Consider the following 24136-nt stretch of genomic DNA (forward strand, 5'->3'; position numbering starts at 1 on the left):
CATCTGTTGGGGTACACCTGACCTCCAGCTTCATGAAGCCCAGTACGTCCAGGTCTGAAAGCCATTGTAGGGTTGTTGCATTGTGTGATGTGGAGAGAAAGAGGTAGCTGTCCTCTGGGCTGGACAACAAGACAAAGTTCTGATTGCCAGTTCCAATTTGAATACTGCTCTTGTCCCATTTCAGGTACAATGTTGCTCCACTTCTGAGTGGTTTGACTGGCCAGCGACCAAAATCTTTGGCTGCTGACACTTCTTCAAACCTCTTCCTTCTGCTTTGTTTCTCCCACACCTCACTCATTTTGGGATTCTTGTTCTATTCCATATGCGTTCTTCTAGGGGCAGAGGCACCAACTGTTTGCAGAGACCTAAAAATTGTGTGAGAACATGACTAAAGAGTTAGAAATACTATGTTATTGAAGCCTTTATTTCACTTGACTGCCTATATGTGGCAAACAGTTTCCCTGCTCTTAGTTATGGTCCCAAACAGCTCACATGGAAAGGCTGTTAGATATTTATAAACAAACCAAACTCTGCAGACAAATCCAGTGGGAAGAAATCTGAAACTTGAGCAAATATTCCAAAAAGTGCTTTAATGATTTTGAATGTATGACTTAAATAAAATAATCTTTAGTAGACTTTTTTGCATGTACTGCACCCAAACTCCTTAGAGTGTCGTAGTAGAACTTAATAACTAAATATACTGTAAGCTTGTTCAAAAGTTCATCCTGAATCTCACTCTTCAGTCTTCATGAATTCAGGCTGTTAATACAAACTTGTTCATGCTATCAACTTGGTATACCTCATGTTGTGTGCATATAGTGTCCAGGCAAAAAAACTATTCCCTTTCCATTTACTTTTCCTGTTGTATTCTTTATATGTACTGAGTGTCATATTTTTCCCTTAGACTTCATTATGCTAGGATAAGCAAGTGTCCTCTTACCAGGCTCTTATTTCTTCTAGTCATTAAATGGCATTCTCTGTTCATGTTCCAGTTTAATCTTCCCTATTGTGTTTCCTGCTTCCTATGCTTTAATATTATTACTGCCACATCTCTTGTATGATGATTTCTTTCTTTTTCTGGCTCTATAACTAGTGGCGTGTAGTTATTCTACACCTGTTCCAATTGTCTTTCTTCCCTAGCAGGCCAGTTGAAGTTATTCCTGTCACTTATAGTGTATGGCTTTAAAGACTATTTACTAGATCTTGTTCTTCTTTCTGTTAGTTAAGCATTGACATCACCTAGTCCTTTGCATAGGGGCAGATTTATTTCTAACACTATGGACAACTTAGCTGATTTATTAAAGTATATGATGTTATTAAATTTATGTTGCATTTTATTCTTTCTCCTCACATCCGTAGTAATCTAGAAATATGAATACTGAGTAATGAGAACTAGAGCAGCGGCTTCTATTAATTCTGGGCAATTCCTTCCCATTTGGTGCTAAATTTAGGTATGATATTTGCTAGAAAATGACAAATGTTATATTTTAATAAAGTGCCTACTGCATGACTTGCAAGTTAATGTCTTAGATCTTGTGTTTCCCAGTGTTCCAGTGCAGAGAGTCTTATATCTGGTAGGACAATCTCTTACCTGACTTTTGTTCCTACTGTATTGGTATTCTCCTACTCCGTACACTTAGTTCCTGAGCTGTCTTGCTTTTGCACAATGAACTTTTATTGTTTTGTGATATCTTTAATGTCTCTGACTATAATCACAGCATCTCAATTCATCTTTAAGGTGTAATTCAAGGTGTTGTTTAGACTTCTTGCCCTCGTTAGGGTGATTTTTATCTCACTTGGAATTCGGGTGGTAATATAATTCTGACTTGAAAATTGCCTTGTGGGGTGGAAATTCCTGTTAGCTTTAAGGTAAATAGAACAAGATCATTTTCTATTACTTCATAAATCTAATTTAATTAGAATGAAAAATTACTTGTGCCGAATGCTACTAAATTATACACTTTCATGATGCTCTCCTATTTGTTTTCAGTCGGTTCTCTTAATAACTAAATGAAATATGAAATACTTCATAGCATTTTATGAAGTGAACAAACACTAGCTGTCACTAAGACAACAAGTTCCAACTGTCACTGATAAAGATATATCTATTTATTACAGGTTTATGATCCCAAGAATTGTGTTTTGCAAAGTAATTTGAGAAGGTGAATTACTCCTGTTTTGTCTGGTTATTAAAAGTAATGACTTAATCAGTGTGTTTGACTAATCAGCTAGAGTAGCTGTAGAGAGCATGTACAAATCTTCTGGTTCTTTTTGAAGTTCATATGGATACTCAAGTTGTTACATCATACCCATGTATAACATCTTTCTGTCTTCTCCATTCTTTTTCTCTATACTTGAAAACTGGTTGTCCATAGAAAATTTAAATGGAAAAATCTAAGAATGAAGGATGATGCATGTTGGCTGAAAAATTGCTAATTAGCTTCACTTGATATTTACCAAGTAATTATGTAATTTGCTCAACATGAAGAGCTTTGGTACCATTATATGCTCCAGTAATGGCCCTATCGGTAAGTACTTGCACTAAATCAGAGGTTATAGGTGCATATCTGGTTGATGGATTGCTAAAATAAGTATTTAGAGTGTAATAGTGTTTTGGGAGAGTTAAATACTAAATGAAATATTTTTTCAAATCCCTTTCTGAGTAACAATAATGTTCAGACAATAATATATTGAAGTGAGTTCGACTGTACTGTTTACAGATATCTGATGTTTTCATAAATATTGATCTCCAAGATCTAAAGAAAAAAATAATTGCATAAACAATCCACGCTTTTAAGTAGTAAACTGTACCATTTAAGACAGATATTTCTGTGATTACTGACAAATCATTTAAAATTTTTAAGAGCCAGTTAACTCAATCCAATGATAATGGGAGATTCTGTCAGTATACGTCTGAAATATGAAGTAACTATTATGCATTCTTGTTGGCTTGTATTTTGATCTTTATTTCTTATCAAAAGTGAAGTGATACAGTTTATTGCTACAGAAAGAATCTCTACGCACACTTGTGAGGAGAAAATAAATCAGCTTTGGAGGGTTCTTAAAATTTGCTGCTGATGAGTTTTTACATGCTCATTAACTGTGACACTAGGATCAGCAGCTTAAAGGAATTTTAAAGGGAATGGAAAAATCTAACGGAGAAAAAAAGTTGGCAGAAATAGTAGTTAAGCCCACTATAAAGACTGCAAATCTGTGGTGTCTTTTTAACTCATTTCTGAGATTGAATACATTGTGAGGCAGCAAGAGCAGCATGTAGCTGGCAGCTTTTTAGATAATGACTATTGTGGGTTTGGCTTACTAGCAGTGTCATGACAAGTCCTAAGATGTCTCTGTCTCACCTTTTTTTTTTTTACCTCTAATTTTAAAGAGAAAAAACCTAAGTAATACAGACCTGTGGAGTTACAACAGCTGAGCATCCACTGGGAACTAGAAATTGAGCCTTAACATCTCTTTCTGAATAGAGAGCTATCTGCAAATGTCTAGTTCTACTCTCATAGCGTCTCTGATTTGACAATAAGCCTTTATTATTAGTTTCCTGAAGTATTAGCAGGGATATCTCTCCTGAGGTGCGAGAGGATTGGGATCTCTCCCCTTTAATAAGTAAAGTGACTTTCCTTTCTGGATCACTGATTAATAAGCCTGTTCCTAAGAACACAACTACTTTGAAGGGGATTGTTACCCGAAACAGGTTGTATTGAGTACATACCATTGCAGTAGAATGTGATTTTCTTGGAACGTAATGCTTTAACATCTGGTATACGTTAGTATGTTTCCCGTTTATATAAACTGATTCTAAAATAACTTGTATATTTTTTTCATAGCTCAAGTTTCATATCGCAGCTGGAGTTGTGCTCTGCATTTAACACATCTGTTGGAAAAGTGTTCTCAAAGCATGTCATGGCATTCAGTGTTATTTGAACTTTGTTTGAACAAAGTAGGGGCTCCACTTTGTTGCTTACAGACAAATCCTCCATACACTCATAATCCTGGAAAGAGATGTAACAGTCAACAATTCTTACAACAGTTGTTCTCTTTTTTTTTTTTTCTTCCACTTCTGGGTTATCTCATATTTTTCTGAACTCGCCTTTGGTTTTCTTTTCTATTGGATCATGTTTGACAGCTGAGTTGTTGCAATATTTAACAATGTTTGTATCAGTGCTGAGCACTTAAAAATCTTCCCAAAACTCTGATACAAATAAAACAGAGTTGGAATTCACATTTAACTTCTATTTTAAGATCACTGTATGGAAAAGGACCCTATGCTACCTTATTCGTAAGAGACTTGATTCTGCTGTTTAAAACCTCAGCTCTTTTTGTACAGGCATTTGTGCAAGGCAACCTGTGACCTAACATGTAGCCACCCTGTTTTCTAATGGAGTAGCAGGTGGTGACTCAGAGCTTCCTTATGACTTATTCATAAATCCCAATGTTCACTTGTGCCAGCATATTAAATGCATTACCAAAGAGGGCTCTTTCCTATTTTGAAGCGGGCAGATGTTATTGACCTCATTTGGGCTGTTGCCTTATCTAGTGCATACAAGCAAACGCATCTATCTTTTATGCAGGCTAAGCTGCAGTTTGGATCTGAGAAAATCCAGAGACTTAAAGGTAAATAGCACAGATCTGTATGGCTGTGCATAGCATATAAAAAACAAAACAAAACAAACAACTGGGTAAATTAAAGAATATGGGTAACTACTAATCTATACAAACACATAATAATCACTTTGAGTGTTTAATATCAACGTGTGTCTTTTTTGCCCCCTGTTCTATTTTGACTACTCAGTGGCGTAAATCTACTTCTGTAGATCAATACTTTGTGTTAAATATCTTTATTTGCAATTTAACTGCACATTTAATAAGAGGCAAGCCATTGGTCTAATTTTCTCCATTTTTCTCAATTACTGCCTAAGCATAAAATATTCCTCTTTTCCCTTTTGGCACGTACAAAGTTTCTTCTGCATTTATAGGGCTCTCTGTAGTGAGAAGAGTGATCGGAACTACATCTTGAAAGTGCTAGGAGTCCTCCAAGGTTATGAAGGTTGGCACTGCCCTGCCTGTAAGACCCAATCCCATGTGCCTGCAAACCCATTCCAGAGGTGATGTGCTCAGGGCATTGCTAGGGATGAAGTGAAGGACGGGTGGCTATGTATGCACAGGGTGAGTTGGCAGAAGATCGTGTAGAGAGATTTTTAGAGTTCTGTAGATAGACTGAACAGGAAAGCTCACTCCATGCAAAAGAGCTGCCAAACTTAGGATGCTGCTTCTTTTGTAATCAAAGAATGAATCCTCTGCAATTGCAAGGAGTGTCTGTTCTCGTTCCCATTGATTCCAGATCACTTTTCCCTGCCATGTATGTGGCATGTACTACCAGCTAGTGTCCTGAGCAAGCTTCCCATGGCTGTGAGGGGAATTGAGGCCGAGGGGCCCACGTCTGCATGGAACAGTGTGGTGCAGCAGGGGCTGCTGTGAAGGGTGCTTGGTGCACAGAGCCCAGTATATTTCTTGAGGGTTTTAGTTTGCAACAGTTCTAACCTGTTCCAATGGACTGAGCATCTGTTTTAGTGGTTGAAGTGCATTTTGTGGTTGAGCTTTGTCCAAAAGGAATGCTGTTTGTGTGCTCTCGGGTTGCTCTGAAGCCCAAGTGTTTGTGGTGAGAGGAGGAAGAGAGATTCATTTCGGAAATGTTTGAACTAGGAATCACATGAATTCAACTACTATGCGTGAACTCGGCTAGCAGGTTTCCACTCTGTCTCTGAACAAACAGGCCTTTTATTTGTAAAATGTTGAGGTCTTCATTTATATTTTCATACTATAAAAACTCAATAAGTCTGGTGAACTTTACTAAGTGCAGTTCTGAAGTAGGATTTTGTTATGTGATGTTGGATACCTGCTGTAGATGTGATTTTTTTTTTAATCATTTGTATATGATTGAAATAAGAATACAATATTTGCATCTCTTTTGTATTGATGAATAGATCTCACAGACTTAAATGATCACAACTGAGGCAAGGACTGGATCCGTGTTTGGAGACAGCCAAACTTTTAGGTCTTGTCAAATTTTCATGATAACTTGGGGGGATGTATTGAAATTTGAGAAATAAAAGTAAATACTTCCGTAAGGCTCTCTTTTCAGCTGAAGGCTTTTTAAAGCCATCTTGTCAATTCAAATTGCCTGAAAGTATCATATGTAAAATGATATGCATGTGCTGTATAATCCTATCCTTAGTAAATGGATTTGCAGTCTAAGAATTTGTATGAATTGGAGCACTTGGATCCTCAGGCTGATTCAAGAAAAAACATTTTAGTTCATAATCTCTTTACATTCTGGTATTCCTAGTGACTTTGTAAGCAAAGGTTTAACTTATTTTCCAACTAAATGCAAAAGCTGACATTAGACTGCCAATTCCAAAACCCCAGGCTGAAGAAATGATCTTCATCTTGTATAAAGGGATAATTTTAAAACTTGGTGTTTAGAAAGCAACTGTATTATCAAGCTGCTTATCTGGGAGTAGGAAATGAGATGAAATAAAACTGAATGAGAGCATCTCCTTTAGTAGCCATGCTGCTCCATGGGGTGCCCACGGTGGCAGATGGCTCTGTGCAGCTGTGTCTGTGATACTGGCTGGGCCTGGCTTCCTGCCTTGGCAGAGGAATAAGAGTGAAGGGGATCTGTTCATTTTTGGTTAGATCATGTAGGGAGATGGAGCAAAATAACCTCTATGTAAGGTGCATTCATATCATTGTTTCTTAGTTGATTGCAGTTTTGAATTAAAGCTTATTTTGAGGATGACTCGGCAAGCCCTTGGGCTCTCTCCAGGCAGATGATAACACTTCAGCTTCCTTGTTAAAAAGCCATGGTAGAATAAGGTTGAATTTTGCTCTGGCTGTAATGTGTTCCAGTTTAATGACCCACTAACAGTACTGTGTGTGGTGCTCAGTAGAGCTGAGGTCAGGAGTGACTGAGCTCTGATTAATGATTGAAGAGCACCTGCTTGTGACTAATCAGACAAAAGGTGCTCCTAGTGACACAGGTGCATGTATAGTAAGCTATCCAAAACAAAGATTTGATATAGTCATAGGGGAGACCTTTAAAGGTTTTATTTTTCTTTTTAGACTTTCTGCTCTAGAACATCTCCCAGCACTCAGTCTCTTTGGTTATTCGTAAGCATTGCAGAATAAATACTTCTGTCAGACAAGATCTATCGAAAGAATACCAATAATGAGAAACGTGTTAGAAATGGAGGTTCAGCTGTGGTATGAGGTGCTGAATCTGTTTTGAATGTAATTTCACTTCCACCTGTTTTGATTACCAAAGCAACATCTTGGTAAGAACTTGGTTTGGAAACAATCATATGGTGAAAGACCACCTCACAACGCTATATTGCAAAAATATTGAACGAGTTTAAGGTCAACTGAAGGTTTAAAGGATATTGTGGGTTTTTTTCCCCTGAGCCTGGTTGCTGTTATTAGAAGGTTTTTATGAATTCATCTTTGCAATTATTTCCTTTAAAAGAGAAATTATTTCTAGATCTGTCAACACTGAATCAGTTTTGTATCAATATTAGCTGATCAATGACTTTGCAGTTTTGAGGTATTTGAAATGCTAGCATAAACACCAAACTATATGGCCCCACACCGAGAGGCAAATGGAAGAATTGTTATTTTTGTTGTGAGGGTTCCTTGTGATTTGCTTTGTAAACCAACTTTGAAACTCTGGATGAATTTCAGTGTCATACTGGTAACACAGAACCTTCCTTTCAAACAATATTTGAATTTTATTCTGTTAAATAACATTTTATTGCAGTCCTTATTTCCCTTGGGATTTAGAAAGGTAATTGTTTTTGTTAGTTTACTTTTGCATATAGCTACACTTTCTGAAAATCAAACTGAGCAGTTAAAAACAACATTAAAAACAATTACATCTTAAAAAAAAAAAAAAAGTTATAATCTAAACATGTATGATATCAGGGTGCTGTGTATGTCAGTCTGCCTGATTTGAGGAATGGAGTTCTGGGAAAGTTTCCTGGAAACATCCAGGAGAGCAGGTAAGGTCACATAGTAGAGTTGATTCTATCTAAAGAGAATGATTTCATTTGTCATCCTCACTGCATTGATAATCTTCCTTCAGCTGAATACTTTCATTCTAGTTGTCTGTGCATTTCTTTCTGAATTTGCTATTTGTATATTGCAGTTTGAAGCCAATCAAATGAAGCAGTTATTACTGTGCTTGATGCATCTTTCAAGTGCCTTTTGGTACAAATTCCATCAATGCCAGGGAACTTGCTCAGCGCTTCACTGTCAGAGATGCCTTCTTGTGTGAGGTGACCAAGGCAACTCAGATTTGTTTTGATGTGGTGCAAGAAACAGCTCAATGACAGCTAAAGCAGTTAAATGCTGACAGGCTTAGCTGATGGCATGTTTGTAGGTGGATATATTAAATGATGAAAGTGACTCTTTTGAATAATTCTGGTTTTCATTCTGCAAGTATGCAGCTGCTGAGAGTTAAGGAAACTTCTCCATCAGGGTGATCTATGGGGAGTTTTTGCTTCTGGTTCTTTTCTGGTGTAGGATTCATGAGGTGGGAGAAGGGCAGAGCTGACCCATCCCTCTCATTCTCTCTAACGTTCATCTGCACTGAAGCAATTCTCTGCTCTAGTGCATTCTGCTGCCTAAATCATTGCTTCTTTAAGCCTTGGGGTCACTGCTTCTTTCTGACACTATTTCATAGTGATTGCTTGTCTTCTCATTCTTTTTCCTCTTCTTGTTTTCAGCAGCCTAATTTACTGGCTTTAGACCTTGGCTTTGTTGATTCCCAATGATTCTGAGGCACTGTGCTGCAGAAATTCCTCTCTGTGGATAGGCATAGTTTGTACTTACCCTGTCTTGATTAAGAGTTGAACACTTGTTTGTAATTTGCTCTGACTTGTTAGAGCTGCTTGAGGGGGGGAAAAAAGCTCAGCAGCAGCTATTGTAGCAAAGTTACATCCTCAGCCTCAGAGAGGGCAGAGGGTGAAGCCTGTTATCCTAGGAGTAGTCTAGGAATTGCTGCTCATGTGAAATAGTTTTTTGCTGCTTATTTCCTTTCTTACTGATAAGTAAAGACAAGCTGGCTATGTCCTCTGGTGCCATGACAGCTTGGTGACTCCTTGGCTTCATGAGGACCTGAGAGCTCCTGGTCCTGTACATGTGGGCTCTTTCCTTTTGTACTCCAGGCAGTGCTCCTCCTGCCTGTATCCTGCAGCCCATCTGTTAGGGTATGGGAAATCTTTGTCCTCTTTTCTTCATTGCTAGCCCCAGGTATGTCAAGCCATCCTGATTGCAAGATGGGGCACAAGGATTTGGAACTCCCAGAAGGAATTCTTATGTTTTTCTTCATTGAATTTACAGTTTCCTCTTCTTTGGTTTTGAAGGAACCTTTTTTTTTTCTGTAGCTTTTCTGCTTAAGGGAAGTTCTAAATCACTGCTTTTCTGATTTTTTTTTTTTTTTTTTTTTTTGCTGATCCTATAGTGAATAAATCTACAGTGTTACACTGAAGAACTTGAATAGCGTTTCTTATTATTGCTCTAGTATATTTAAATCCTAACCCTGTATCAATGTAGAATGACATGCAGCTATCTTATTTTTTTTTCACTTCAACTGCAGGAATGCACATACATCTGCAGGATGAAGCCTCTTTGTTTTAGTGTGTTGCGTCATGTAGAATTTGAAAAAGGCAGATGCTACCTTTCAGAACTCTTCAGTAGTTCTGAGGTGTGTATTGGTAACACTTCATTTCTGAAGTTTTTTTTTGAAGAAAAAAACTAAGAAGAAAAAATGAATTTGTCATTTAAATAGCGTGACTAGTTTCTTGTGATGTTCTTTTTTTCTGTACAGTGCAAGTAAAAACAATCTCTTCTCAAGATCCCAACTTTCATGCTCTGAATATATGCAACACAGACTAAGGGTTTTATTTTGGAAGGTTTTAATGCTTGCATAGTTTAGAAGCAGGCAGGATATTTCACAACATCAGCTTTGGAGCTCCTTTTAGCCAAACATGTGACGAGAGTGGTTATGTCTGACCTGACTATTTTTCTGATGGAGCTTCTGCCTAAAGAGGAAGGGAAACCGTTATGTTAGAACACACTTGCAATAAATCATCTCCTCTGATGCTTACACTCGTCTCATATGAGTAGGCTGCACTGTATTGAGATGCCCTTGTCAAAGAACCTGCTTGAAGCTCTTAATGACTCAAGATTTGGGTATCAGCTGCATGAGATTTTGGGAACCTATGAGGTAGAATGTGACAAAAAGTGCAACAAAAGAGGAATAGCTTTAAAATGGCAGTGGGATATAGAAGTGTGCTAATGCAAAGGTAGGCTGCCCTGTCAGAAGTAAAAGGGGTTGTGAAGTACTGAATCACGCTGTTGCCCCTTGAAGAAAAAAAAATTGCTGTTATATTGCACAGATGTTCTCACAGATTTTTACTTGGCCTTCTGTTTGTGGTTTTTTATAATGTAGTTCTCATGGGGGTGTGAACATTAAATATTTTGTGTGGAAAAGCTTGTGTCCTGCCTCCACCACGGACTGTACTGTTTCCACTAGTAACTGTGAATTAGGTAAATGTGATCACACTTAAACAGTTGAGGGTGTGGGTAACCCTCCTCCAGAAGCGTGGCATTAGCAGCTCTGTTAGCAGCTCAGTGACTGGGAGCTGCATGCAGCTCGGTGGCTGTTGACTGTGGAGTTCAGCTCTGCTGAAGTTCTGAGTGCTGTCTGCAGTGTCTCACTTTGTCTGACAGCATGGCAAAGGGATCAGAGATAACAAGCCTCATGCTTGTGGTTTTAAACTTTATTTCAGTATTTCAATACTTTTAGCAGTTTTACATTTAAAAACAGGACCAATTGCAGGCTCAAAATAGTCAACTCTGCCCATTGTGTGTGCTGTACCTCCCTCTCTCCGTAAATAAAACCCAAAACAAACAAACAGACGCACAAAAAAGAACCCTCCCCAAAACCAAGAAAACAAACCAAAAAAAACTTCTAACACTGCAAAACAGTAGCACTTCTGTTTTGATTCTATAAAACTGGATGCTGAAATAGTTGGGACTCTAAATATCTTTCCACTCTGGTATTTCTTCCTCCTCTGATGGCACTGCCACCTGTTTTACAACTTACTGATGTATTAGAAAGTTGAGCAGAATGTGATCACCTGCCACAGTGGCGTTTTCTGAGCTGCTGCATCCTTCTCATCACTAAACAGAACTCTCATGTCCACACGTGGGTGTCTTTCTGTACCCCACGGCCACCAATTCTGTTATTCCAGCTCTTTACCACAGGGTTCTTTGTATTTAAGGCACGTGCAGTGTCCTGATAATGGCCACAGCTATCAGAAGTCAGAAACATGTGATTATCTGCACCATCTAAAAGGCAGCACTTTGAAGCCCGCTGAGAAAGCAGCCATTTCAATTTATTAATCAATTAAGGAGATAATTTCTTTTACAAACTTATCTTAACAGCTGTGCTGGCTAAGGTTCTGCTCAGAGCCTGGGAACCTCTTGTGAAGGAGAATTAGGGATGGTAAGAGATGCTTTGTATTTTTTTCCTGTACACTTTATTGTCCCCTCTCAGTGAGGAGGCAATCCAAATTTAATTCTGAAATGATCCCAAAGGGGTGGGCAGGGATGTAGGCAGCAGGGCTGCCAGGGGGGTGGGCAGCTTTCTGCCAGGTGTGCCTCTAACACACCTGCTGGTGGTTGGGCATTAACTGAGCCAAGGTACTGGAAGGTGAGAACAGGTGGTTCCTGCTGCGAGCAGGTGAGTACTAAACCTAAAGAGAAAAAGGAGAAATTTTAGGAGTAGGTAACGCTGGATTTAGAGCATTTGGCTGTTACCTCAGGAAGCTTAAGTTAAAACCCTGAACTAGGTCACAAATGGAAATGAGGCTTATAGTGATGTGCGGTGAAAAACTGGAACAGTGCTTTTCCATTTTGCCAAGTACATCAGCATGCACTGTCTGTGTTTTGTTTTGTGTGCCACAGTTTAATGTGGTGCTATGAGTTTGAAGATGGAGAAACTCATGTTTCCTAGGAAACATACAGCTCTGTTTATAAATATATATACCTGTACATATAAAAATATATATTCAAGTAGGCATTTCTGAACTTTTTGTTTATGTCTCCAGTAAATAAAACTCCCGACTAACTTTATTCATCACTGATGCTTATGATTAAATCAAAACCTGTGGACAGTTGAACTTCAGTGTAGACTCCACTCGGGACTGAAATCTATTTTTGGTACCATGAAGTAGAAGGCATTTAACAAAGTAATATAAATAAGTTGGAAAATACATCTACTGCATCATTTTTAGAAATGGAGGATTGCTTTGTAGGAAGTAAATCTCAGGGAGATAATTCTAGCAATTAAAGAGACCTAAACAGTAACATTCCTATTTTTAAAACACTAGGGCTACATCAGATATCCTTACATCTGAGTAATCTTATACAAGGACCTGTTCAATGGCTATTCAGGTGTACGACTTTTCTAAATGAAATAACAGAAGTATCAAAGATATTGCCGCAGTTGGGGGGGAAAAAAATAGGCAATGGGGCCTCTTTACTTTGGCAAACGGTTCTTTCAGTAGGTATTTAGAGTTGGCTGTAAAAATAACTCCTGCCTGAAATGAGCTCTGTAAGATATATTAGACTGAGATGTTCCCTCACTTTCTGTCAGATTCTTTTGTAATACTTGCCTAGAACAGGAGTGTAAGAGATTCTTCTGTTAACATCAGTGTCTCAAAACTTGCTGGGGACACAGATGGACTTGTCCGAGTCCGGGCAAGTCCTGGGCAAAGGTGGTGAAATCCTTTGTCTGGGGAACTTTGATGGGCAAGGCCAGGGGCAAGGAGAGAGAGAGAGAAGCTGCAGCTACATAGCTGTGAAGCGGTCTTTTGTGTGGACTTATCTCAGGATGATGGCCATCTCGGGGGACACTCACATGCCTCTTGCTCAAGTGCCCAGGGATGTCATGTAGGCAGGAGGAAAAGAAGGAACCAAAAACTATGGTGGTAGGTGTCTGCCATCAGATCACTCACCACGGAGTTCCTGCGTGCTGGCGGACTCCCCTGGGCCTGCTACCTGAGTCCTGCTGCTTTCTCCTGGATCGGCTCCGCGACTTCCTTCTGCCACCTGCTTGCTGCCCAAGGCTGGCCATGCTGCTGCTCTCTCCCCCTCCCCCCCCCCCTTCCTTCTACCTCGGACCATCGAAATGTCGTGCAGCGGGACCGCTGCTGGATCCTGGTGGTGACTATCCCCGCTTTACGCAATTCTTGCTTCTTTCCTATGTTTTCTATCGCCCTCCTTCCCTTCCCCGTCTCCCTGATTAGGATTATGGTAAACTGGTTGGACTAACATATTAACTGTTGTTTCTTAATCTCACGCTGGGTATATAATATTAAAAGAACCTCATCTCCCTCCTATAAATCGGAGCAAGACACAGGAGATAAGTGTATGGATGAATGAAAACATTGGGACTGCTGTTAATATTGAGAGCGAGTAGTCAGTTTCAAATATTCTCAACTTCTTTTTTACTGAGAAAATAGTAATGACAAGAAACACAAGTGCAAGGAGTTAGGTAAGCAAATTAGGTAGATTTTCTGCCTCTTACAGTAGCACTTGATGACCTAATTAAATGAAACACACAGTCATACAGGGAAATAAATGTCCTGTTTTTATATCAAATGCCAATTTTTTTTCTAACAAACTAATTTTAAACATAGTGGCAAGCCTATTTTTATAGGCAGAGCTCTGGATGTTGTGTATGAAGTAGTCATGCCATTTCCAATAGATATGTCTGTCTCATGACTTTGTACAACTCTGACATTAAAATTGAAAGTACAGAATATGTGCATTATTCCAGATAGGAGAGATTTCCTGAAGTCCTTCCAGGTCAGTGAAGAATACTGTGCTATTTACAGTATATTCTGAAAGTCACTGATTTCAGAGTTGAGATGAAGAGGACCACTGCCACCTGGAAAAAAAAATGGCAAGATTAAAGCTGTTAATTGGTGTAGCATTTCTGTAAAAAAATGAGTCAAAAAGTGAACTGCAGCTTGACTCAATCTCACACAATTTCCTAGAAGCTTTCTGTAAATGTATTATGCATAGATCAGTATGTGTAAAGCTAAAGAGTATTAAAAACTAAGTTGGGGTTAAACCTCCAGAGAAATGTCAGCTGTATTTCAGAAAAATATTGACCCATATTTTACCTATGTCACACCATTAGGCAGTCATCTCTAGGAATCTTTTTGTTCATCTTGTGGATACTGTATCAGATGCTTGGAAGTCTTGTTAAAATAAGAAAAAAAAACATTTCTATAGATATCTATATATTAATTAGAGTAGGAACAGTGACACAACTAGAGGTACAGATGGGGAAGAATTTTCCTGAATGTGACCTAGGCAACTTCTTAAAATGTTGTGTGGAATCTTTTTCGCTATTCCAAAATAAATAAGGCTAACAATCCACTGAAGGGCAATAATATATTTAATGAGAGATTTCTGAGCTCTGCTCTGTTTTTCCTTAGTGCCTCTCCCTTCAGTCAGCCTCCTAAACTGTTTATCATGCTGGCTGCACTCTGCTACTCTCCCTCATACTATATTAGTGTCTTGGCAGACCAGATTTTGTTAGGCCTTGCTGTCTTTCTCAATTTATATTTTAGATTTGAGCCATCTCAAAAAAATTGCTGCTATTCCAGGAGAGATTCCATTATTCCAACATCTGGGTTCATGTATGTGGCTCTAACTGTAAACAAATGCTTGATATCAGTAGAGAAAATGACATGTTTCTTAGCTAGTTTCTTAGCAAGGCAATCAGCGTCTGGATTCTCTTTTTTAGACAATGTGCCTTATTCTCATGTATATTAAAGAATGAACATACTTTGAGGACAGACGGCATTCCAAATTTTTCAAGACCTGTAGTGTGAAACCAAACTTTCAGTATCTTTTGTGTGCTTCAGTTATACGCCAAGCTGTTACGTGGAAATAGTCCAATCACTTGTGCAGTGAGAGTGATGTGGTGCCATTGCTTCACTTCATCTCTTGGCCTCTCCATCCAAAATCCTGGAATTCATTTTGTCAAAGAAATTTGAAGTAGGAGCATTTTGACATTTGTTGTTGGAATCTAGCAGGAAAATATCCTTACAGAAAAGTAGGAAGCTCTTTCCATGTGTCAGTATTTTTCCTCAGACTTAACATTACAAACACGAAGAAGAAAATCCTGCATGCTTGCTCCTCTACTTGCTTTTAACTGCTACAGAGCCTGGCACCATGCTCTAATTGGCTGTGAGATGACATCTTTGTGTGCAGGTGTCACTATGGGCACATCCTGTGTTCGTGGCTTGGGTTTTAATGGTTGTTAGCAGGTTCTGTCAGTGCTTCACAGGTGCTGTGAATAATAATTCCAAAAACTGGGACTAAGTTGAGTAATAGAAAAATAACTGATGCAGAAAATACAGGCACAGACATTTTAAAGAATGTTTATGCTACATGTACATAAATGGTATTCCATCTATTCTTCTGGAGCTCATTCACTTTGTTTATCTTTAACTAGCATTTCCCATGACTTATAGCAGTGTGCTGTACACCCAGGACTTGCAAGCTTTCAAGTAAATGCTTACACAAGAAATTTCTTCTTTCCCATTCAGAAAATGATTATGGTTGAAACTTTTCATGCAGCAAGGCTCTGATCATGCAAGCTGCCTTGATCCCGTATTATCCACTGGGATCAATGTATATAGTACATGGGGAAAAAAAAAGTACTTACTGAATTGGAATCAAATCTCTGTGCTTCAGTAGACATAATGACCCCCAAGATGTGAGCTTGAGTAATATTGCAGCAATCCTCCTAAGGGGGGAGTTGGCAGTCAGAGGGAACTGCAGGTTGCATATAAGTGGGCATGCAGAAGAGCGGTTACTGAACTGCTCATATTCAGGAGAATCTGCTGCTTGAAGCTCATTAAAGAATTATTCTCTGGTGGTTGTGCTGGTCAGAGTATAGCTGGAGTAGTGGCTGCTATTCTGTGATGCAGGTGGATTGGAGAAGTTCTAGAGGAGGGCGGTCTAGAAAATGACACAAGTCATGTTGGAATAAATTTTTAAATTCAGAGAAGAGAAGCCTGAGGGCAGATGTCTGTAAAAGGTGAGCAGAAAGAGAAAGGAGTTGCTTCTCTTCCCTCTGAGCATGTCAGGAAACAGTATGTGTGAGCAGAAGCAAGAGAAATAAAATGTGGACATCTAGGGAAGCTTTCAAACAGGAAGTCAGTAGTAAAATAAGAGTCTGCAATCTGCTATTGGACTTACTAGAAAAAGATTAGATAAATAACTGTCAAGAAACATTTCAGTGGGGTTGATCCAGCCCTGAGATAGGGCATTGTTAAAACTGAATGTCAGTGCTAGCTTTTGGGTTAAAAGAAGGACAAAGTGAGGAGATAGAAGAAAACCCTCAGGTGGCCTCATGTGGTATTTCCACAGTAATTTTAATTTATGGCAGAATAAATTTTGAGATTGCATTTAATGTTGCTATATTATTTTCATTTTTCCCACTTGATTTGTCTTCCAAATCTTCCCCAAGTCTGTGCCCACATCAGCTTATTTCTAGTCCCTTTATAGATTCTGTTGTAATGTCTCTGCTGCACATTGTGATAGTCTACAGTAAATGACCTGTCAAGGTCTATCTTGTGTGGATGTTAATGCAGCTGAAAGAAGGGAGGAGATTTATTTTTTTTATAAGTTTATGCAAGTGAAAATACATTGCTTGAATACGATGCCTGGTAAGTTTGTAATTTGAGAGCAATGTCTGCTCTTTATGCAGCAGTCTTCAGTAGTTCTTGGAACCATTACAGAAATGGAATATAGAATAGCAGCCATTTTCAGAAGTGGTGAATAAGGGAACAAAACTCCTGTTGAAGTCAAACCTTTATGTTTTAGACTAGTCAAAGGTGATATATCACTGCTGATGTTACATCAATAATTTTTTTTTTCATGCACAGAATATTCTGTGGGGGGGAGGAGGCTGTGTTGTATTCGTTTTAAAATTGGAGGTTTTTTTAAAGTTGTTGCTTTGTTTTCTTTAAGCTTATTTAAGGGAACGAACTGAAAACTTGAATAAAGTAATACATGTAAAAATGTAGAATCAATGCTTGGTATGCCTGGAAAATGAAAATCCCACTTGGTGTTTTTTTTTTTTCCAGATATTCCTGTGAAAAATACTAAGTTTCAGGTTTGTTTGTTTAATAAAAACTCCCTAGACAAACACTAAAAAACCTTCATTCCCCATTCTCTTGGGGGAGAGGGAGAGAATGTAAATTCAGTTCAGGCTTTACAAAACCATGTGTATATCCCTTGTGATGCGTGTATCTGTTTCTCTGTAAAGTAGCTGCCATCTGTGTAACGGGTGAGAAATGTCCCCTTGTTCTTTTTCCATATTTCCTTCTGGTAACATAGTAGAAAACTTTTTATTTCTTTCTTCATTAATTCTGTAAAGAAGATCCTGAGCTGAAGGTATTGCTCTTGCTTGTATTTATGGAGAATTTGATCTTATGGCATGGAAGCAAAGTTATTATTTTTCTTTTATTAAAACCAGTTTTCATAAAAGATGGGGAAAAGAGATGGTGCAAGGCTTTCTGGCAATAGATAGAATAGCCCTTGACTGACACGGGAATACTGATATTGAGATGAAACCATATAGCAAAATATGCTCTATATCTTCAGGTTTATCTATAGTAGGAATTGCAATTAATCCAGCAATTCAGAAAATTAAGAATAGAAATGTGACACCAAGTGATGCAGAGATATATGAACCTCTCCATAACTCTTTTTATCTAACAGTGAGTATTTACAATACTCTGACTATCCCTTACTTGTTTTCTTCTCCTCTGATAAGCCTGTGCTGTAAGACAGACCTCTGTCTGTCTGTCCTCAGTTTGGTCAATCTCCATATGCCAAGCAAATTGAAATGCAGTTTCTCAGGGCGGGGCTGCATTGTCACTAAGCTGAACTACTGGTGTTCGGTAAGTGGATCTGTGATGTTGCCCTGTTTGACTTTTATTGCTTTTTGTTTTCCTTTTCTTTCTCAGGCACTGTTCCTGTGGTGATACAAAATAGCTAATGACTTCTCTGGCTTAAATCAGGGCCTATCTCTGGAAAAGTTGAAGATATTATTCTTTTGCAATAAGATTACAGGAGATGATATGATTGCATTTTTCACAGATCTATAAATACTAAAGTCAGGGCCATTTTAATAACCTACTCTGACATTGCAGACCATAGATTTCATCTCTTTCTTCATCTCATTCCCCTTCATTTTAGTCCAATAATTTGACTGACGTAGGGCATACTTTTCTGTTTCCTTTTCTTGAATGGCATCGATCTAGATTTAAGGTATCAACAGTGGTAAATATTTCCACTGTAAATCCTTTTCAATTATATTCACTATTGTATTCTAACAGTACTTATTTTCCAGGGGAGTATAGATTTCCCTCTGTTTCACATTTGAATTGCTCTGCATTGACCTCACTCTCCACTTTCTGTCTATGGTGCCTCCCATCTTTGTCACAGCTTCACATGCTCTCCTGTGCATGATGAACCTTCAGGGTTTCAGTGGACCATGTGAATATTTCTGTGTCATCTCCTTCTGAAGGTTTCTAAGGGATGAGGAGCGAGTGGGGTGCAGCCTGGAGGCACTGTTCTGGATTTTCCACTTTGTGTTGCTCTCCAGGCCCTTACTTCTTCAGCAGTGATGAAACGCCTCTTCCACGTAGTGTGAACATATTCAGCTATGGCCACGGATACCTGACTTTGTGTGATAGGATGTGTTGCCCTTGATTGAGTAAGAGATTATGTGAAGGTGATAATACGACTTGTCTGCATCCTATTTATGGGATTTGGGACTTGAAAACACTTGGAAAGAAATGATATCCAAAAGTTTTTGGTATAACTCAGGAAATGTAGAGAAATGGCAAGACAGAAGGGGATTACTTTATTATAAATGGAACAGTTCCATTATCTCACTGTTTTTCACGGCCATTATTACAAAGCAGTGTCATGCTCTTATGTATTCTTTACTTTTTCAGCGTAGTGCAGTCGTTGCTTCAAAGGTTATCTCTGCTCCTCTGAAAAACTGTTTATCAAAAATTATCATTCCAGATGAAAAGGGAAATTGTTTGTGCTTTACCAGTGCCAAAGGGCTGATCTAATAAAAGCAAATTTGTCACCCTGTGTAGCTACCAGGAAGATGATGGTTATGACTGTAGAAAAATTGTACTACTTTAGTGCAGTAAAACAAATGTTCTGCAGCATGCTGCATAAGTTGGCATAATCTGTATTGAAGCCACATGATAGCACAAAAACTATTTTGATTGGCACTTTGCAGTGCTGCCTCTTTTTTCACAAAAATGCAGGATTTTGAGCTAGCACAAACTCAGGCATAGCCCCTGATCCTGTAATCCAGTTCCATTAGGAGCCGAGCATTGATATCAGCTTGATTTCAAAATCACTGATATGTGACTTAGGGACAGCCAAGCTATAGGCAGATGCACTGCTGGTTGTTGCTCAAGTTATGCTCCTTGCCTACCAGCATTACTTTGCTCATCCACTGCTCAACATTTGTAAGCACTTCCCACTTTCTTGGTGGGAGTGTTATACGGCAGCATTCAGAGCAGCTCAGGGTGTTGGAATTTACCAGGGAAAGTTTCTTCTATTTGATGATTGACTGAAGTATATTTATTTTTTTCTCCAGTCTTCTAATGTTACTAGTTGTTTATTTGCTTTTCTTTTTTTATTCAGAAACATAAAATACTGCATTGATATTGGCTTTATGCCTTGAAAATGTTTCAAAGTACGATTGCCTGTGGGGAGCAGTCCAAACAAAGCTTTTTCCCATTTCATCGAAAGAGCAGCAGGGGAGAAAAAGATTTTCATTCAAGTCCCTGTGGCTAGAAGAGGGTAGTCCTCAGTGTGCCCAACCAAGTAGGGCTGGGTCTTCCAAGATAGGAGAAGGACCTCATTTGAGAACTTAAGTGTATAAGTCACTGCTATCTTATTAAGTCTTCTTTCTTGTTGCTTTTTTTTCCCCCCTATGTCTTTGAAGGTTTACATTTGGAATTATAGAATCGTGGAGTTGTAAGGAATCTATAAGGATCATGGAGTCCAACTCCTGGCTCCACTTAAGACCAACCAAAAATCAAACCCTATCTCTGAGAGAACTGTCCAAATGCTTTTTGAGCTCCAGCACCTTGCTGCCATGACTGTTGCTCTGGAGAGCCTGTTCCAGTGCCTGACCACCTCCTGGTGAAGAACTTCTTCTAATATCAGACCTGGCCATCTACTGTCACAGCTTCACGCTGTTCCCTTAATTTTTCTGTACATGTGAAAGTGAATATTTTTTGAAAACTTGTATATACGACTTCAAAGATTATAAGATAACATGTACAGAGATGCTTTTCATCTGGACTTTGGATGAGAAAAATCAGCTGTGCCCGAGACAGTGCTATCAGCATTGTCTCTGGGAGGCTTAAAACTCTTCATTTTATAATGAAATAAATGGACTCATTTACTTTTATTCAGTGTTACTTATTCTTAATCATTATCCTTCCACACTACAGTGAAAGAAATGAGGATTTCTGAGTTTATATTTGCATCATTAGTCATCACTGTAATGTTTAAAAGAGTAGGATGGCCAGTGTACAGCCTGACCTATAGGACATAATTGTATATTTAAAAAAAAAAAAAGGCAGAAAATGGGGCAAATAGGGAGGTTGCTGTGTGCCAGAAATGCTAGGCTACTTCAGAAGGCTTTAATGGTAATAGATTATTGAATTTTCTCTGCTGTTTTATCACTGTATAGATTAATGTGAAGTATGTGGAAGTGTATGTGTGAGGGGATGGCTCCATGTTCTAGCACCCATAGTAATGAGCCTCGAATTCTGTTATCACTCAGAAAGAGTTATAGCAGGGGGCTCTGTTTAAAAATGTCAGCCTAGTAGTTGTTGAAAGAGCAAATAAAAAGTTAGGATGAGAATAGAGAACAAAGCGGAAATCATTATTTTGCCTCTGTACAGATTTATGGCTCCCTTGCATCTTGAATGCAATGTGCTGATCTCTGTGCTGATCTTCAGAAAGGTTAGAGGAGAATAGAAGGATTTATTAAATGAAGGCAGCAGGGAAGATCAAACTTAGTTATCCCATATGAGAAACAGGGAAGGGAACGAAAGCATTTCTCAGGATGGCAGAGTGAAGGGAGAGACCATGCAGTTCCCCATGTTGTGGGTGCAGGGCAGAATGGTGTTATGGTTCCCTGGTTCTCTGAATGCCAAGGCTGAGTGTCACATGAATTTACCAGGAGATAGGCTCGTGGCAAAAAAACAGCTGTGATTCCTTTTTGTGTAACATGCAGAACTTGTTCTTGTGGGAAGTTCTACGTTTCAAATGTTTTCACGAGTTTACATGGCAGGTTCCTAGGAGCTCTCTCTCTGAGGTTGACATTTTGGTTGACACTGAGTGGCTGTTTGGATGTATTTTCTACCTAGTCCAGTGTTCTGCTTCCCTGTGTCTTGTTGACCAGATAAAAAGCAATAGCGAAAAAAAGATAAAGTATTCCTTTAAAAGAAACAACAACACAACAACAATATAAAGCAAAACCAACAAGTAACAAACACAAATGTGTGCCTATTGAAAAACTTAAATTACATGTAATGTCTTCTTGCTACTGGGCTAGAAAAAAATCAATGCCTTGTGATTGATGATTAGGGGAAGAAAACAGTGATATAGAATAATCAGAATTCCTCTTTCTGTAGGCAAAAGTAAAAAATAATGGCAAAAAACATGAAAATAAAGTAACTCTTTCCTCAGCTCCCAATTTTCTTTTTATACAGGAAGAATATACTTGATGATTTCAGTTTTGTTTGCTTAAGAAATGTCTCTCTTATATCACAGCTTTGCTTTTTCTCTTGCAGGTTAACAGAACCTTCAGGATATTTAACAGATGGACCAATAAATTATAAATATAAAACAAAATGTACCTGGTTAATTGAAGGATAGTAAGTATCCATTCTCAAAGATTAAATTTTCTGACAGTCTGGTGTTTTGAAAATGTAAAGAACTCAAATGCATAGTGCAACTGGATATGTTATAAAACAGTGTGTGTATATATATATTTATAATGTAAAAAGGATTTTCAAAATTTCTCAGAGTTGGCCAAATTCCATTTTCATTCAGATTACTGGTGTTGGAATATGGCCAGCTCTGCAAGCTCTCAAAGTGCTATGATAAATTTGTCGCTTGTTTGAGTACCTCTACCAAAGTCCCCAGAGTGGTTTCAGGATCCTATTATCAAACACATTATCATATTCCTCAGTGATAAATCAAGAATAGCTTCCAGTCTGATGATAATTTGCTGGTTAAATGATGCTCAGAAGTTGATGCTTCCATAAAGTGTCCCAGTTTTCTCCATGTATTTTATCTTTAAAGCTGTTACAGCTTAGATGTTTCATACATTTGTTACTGATTTTCCAGTTTATGCAGCACAGAAACACAGCCATATATAAAACAAGATGCATACGCTGGTCTGACTGACTGCTAAGGGCACAACTGTGTTAAATTTTGATGGGAATCTTTTCCCCAGGATTGATTGGGATTTTTCTGAAGAATTCAAACAGGTCTGAGTTTTACTAAGGCTGTAGAAGAAAATTACTTCTTTTTTTTGAATATCCATGTTGTCGTTCTCTTGGTACACTTTAGACTTGTCTCTTTTACTAAAGCTAGCACAAGAATAGCTGCACTGAACTACAACACACTGAAGTGAAAACATGCCTCAGGACTGTATGCAAACTCTGCTTTGAAGTTGGTCTTCACTCTGTTCCTCCTTTTTGCAGGAAACGGTAGAGTGCTTAGCTGGGGGGGAATGATGTGCTGCAGAGCACGTGGGGGAGCAGCCCAGTAACAGCACAGAATGTCAGTGCATGAGGAGCTTCTATATGTATACACTGGTCTTTCTTAAAAAATGGATGCAATCAAAGCTCTTGCTTGAAAAACAAACAAGAAAGCAAACAATGAAGTCCCGTTTGTTTTCCCAAGTAATAGATTGCACTTGAGCCTGTCAATAGAAAAGCAGAATAATTACAATCCCCATTCTGATCTCTCTCAAAAGCTGGAGAAAATGGACTGCCAGGTGTGATGGGGACACTTGTAATTTTAAAAAAGGGGAGGTGGTGCACTGGATTGTCCAATAACTGCAAGTAAAGAAGACAGCACAGAAATTTTAAAGATGATTCCATAGGTCTGTGTTTTGTTGGATGTTTTCTTTTTGCTGCTTTTTTTCTCCCTCAAGTTCCTGTACTACAGGACAGGGTGATGTGAAATTCCCTAAAGGGGAAGAGGAGCTTTGTTGATGCATGGCACAAGTTGCTATGGAACTGTGTTTGGTAACAAACATAAGATGCATTTTAAAATGTATTTCAAAATATTTTCAGTGCTTTTCTAGTAGTATAGCCCTTGTAATGGGATAATATCTGAGAAAAAACAGTCTTGCATTTCAGCATTAATATTGCTTGCTATTTTAATTTTGTGTATTAAAAGTTTTAGTCGCTAGTATAATGCTGGAATGAGGATTTATAGGGGATTTTCTCTTGAAAGACTCTAAACCTATTATTCCTGATGTTTTAAAGTAAAAATAATATACTAAAATGAGATTTTAATGGCTTTAAATTTGTGGTTTGGAACACTGATTAAAAACCTTGTGAACTTGAGTCTCTTGTAAATTTTCGAGATTATTTAGACTTGGACTGCTGTATGGGGCTGCTGAATCACGGCCTGAACCTTTGGTCACCTGAGGCGAGCAATGAGTCAGCCACGGGAGCACAGTTGAAGGCAATTCACCTGTGCTGCAGGAAGGGGTGGAGCCTGGCTCCGCCTCTCCTAGACCCATTTAAGAGCTGACTACCAGTGGGGAAGGATCTCTCTGGAGATCTGCTCCATCAGGAGTTCATCTTGTGAGCCCAGGACAGGGTGAGTGACTTTCTCTCATTTCTCCAATATCAATTATATTAGCCAAGCTCCTGGATATATATATACATATATATAT

General features: G+C 38.5%; 1 protein-coding gene across 7 annotated transcripts in view; it reads left to right on the forward strand.

The window, feature by feature from the left end:
• The window catches only part of ATRNL1 (attractin like 1), a 435859-nt gene that overhangs the window by 17323 nt on the left and 394400 nt on the right, over positions 1 to 24136 (forward strand). For all 7 annotated transcript variants that reach the window (XR_014884915.1, XR_014884914.1, XM_085230235.1 and 4 more), the window contains exon 2: positions 22011 to 22094. Coding sequence is in view for 5 of the 7 variants with exons in the window: in XM_085230235.1 (XP_085086361.1) it covers positions 22011 to 22094 (84 nt within the window). In the remaining 2 variants the exon portion in view is untranslated. The remainder of the gene's footprint in view (positions 1 to 22010; positions 22095 to 24136) is intronic.

The sequence above is a fragment of the Meleagris gallopavo genome, chromosome 8 (assembly GCF_905368555.1).
Source record: "Meleagris gallopavo chromosome 8, MGAL_WU_HG_1.1, whole genome shotgun sequence".
In the NCBI taxonomy this organism is placed as follows: Eukaryota; Metazoa; Chordata; class Aves; order Galliformes; family Phasianidae; genus Meleagris; species Meleagris gallopavo.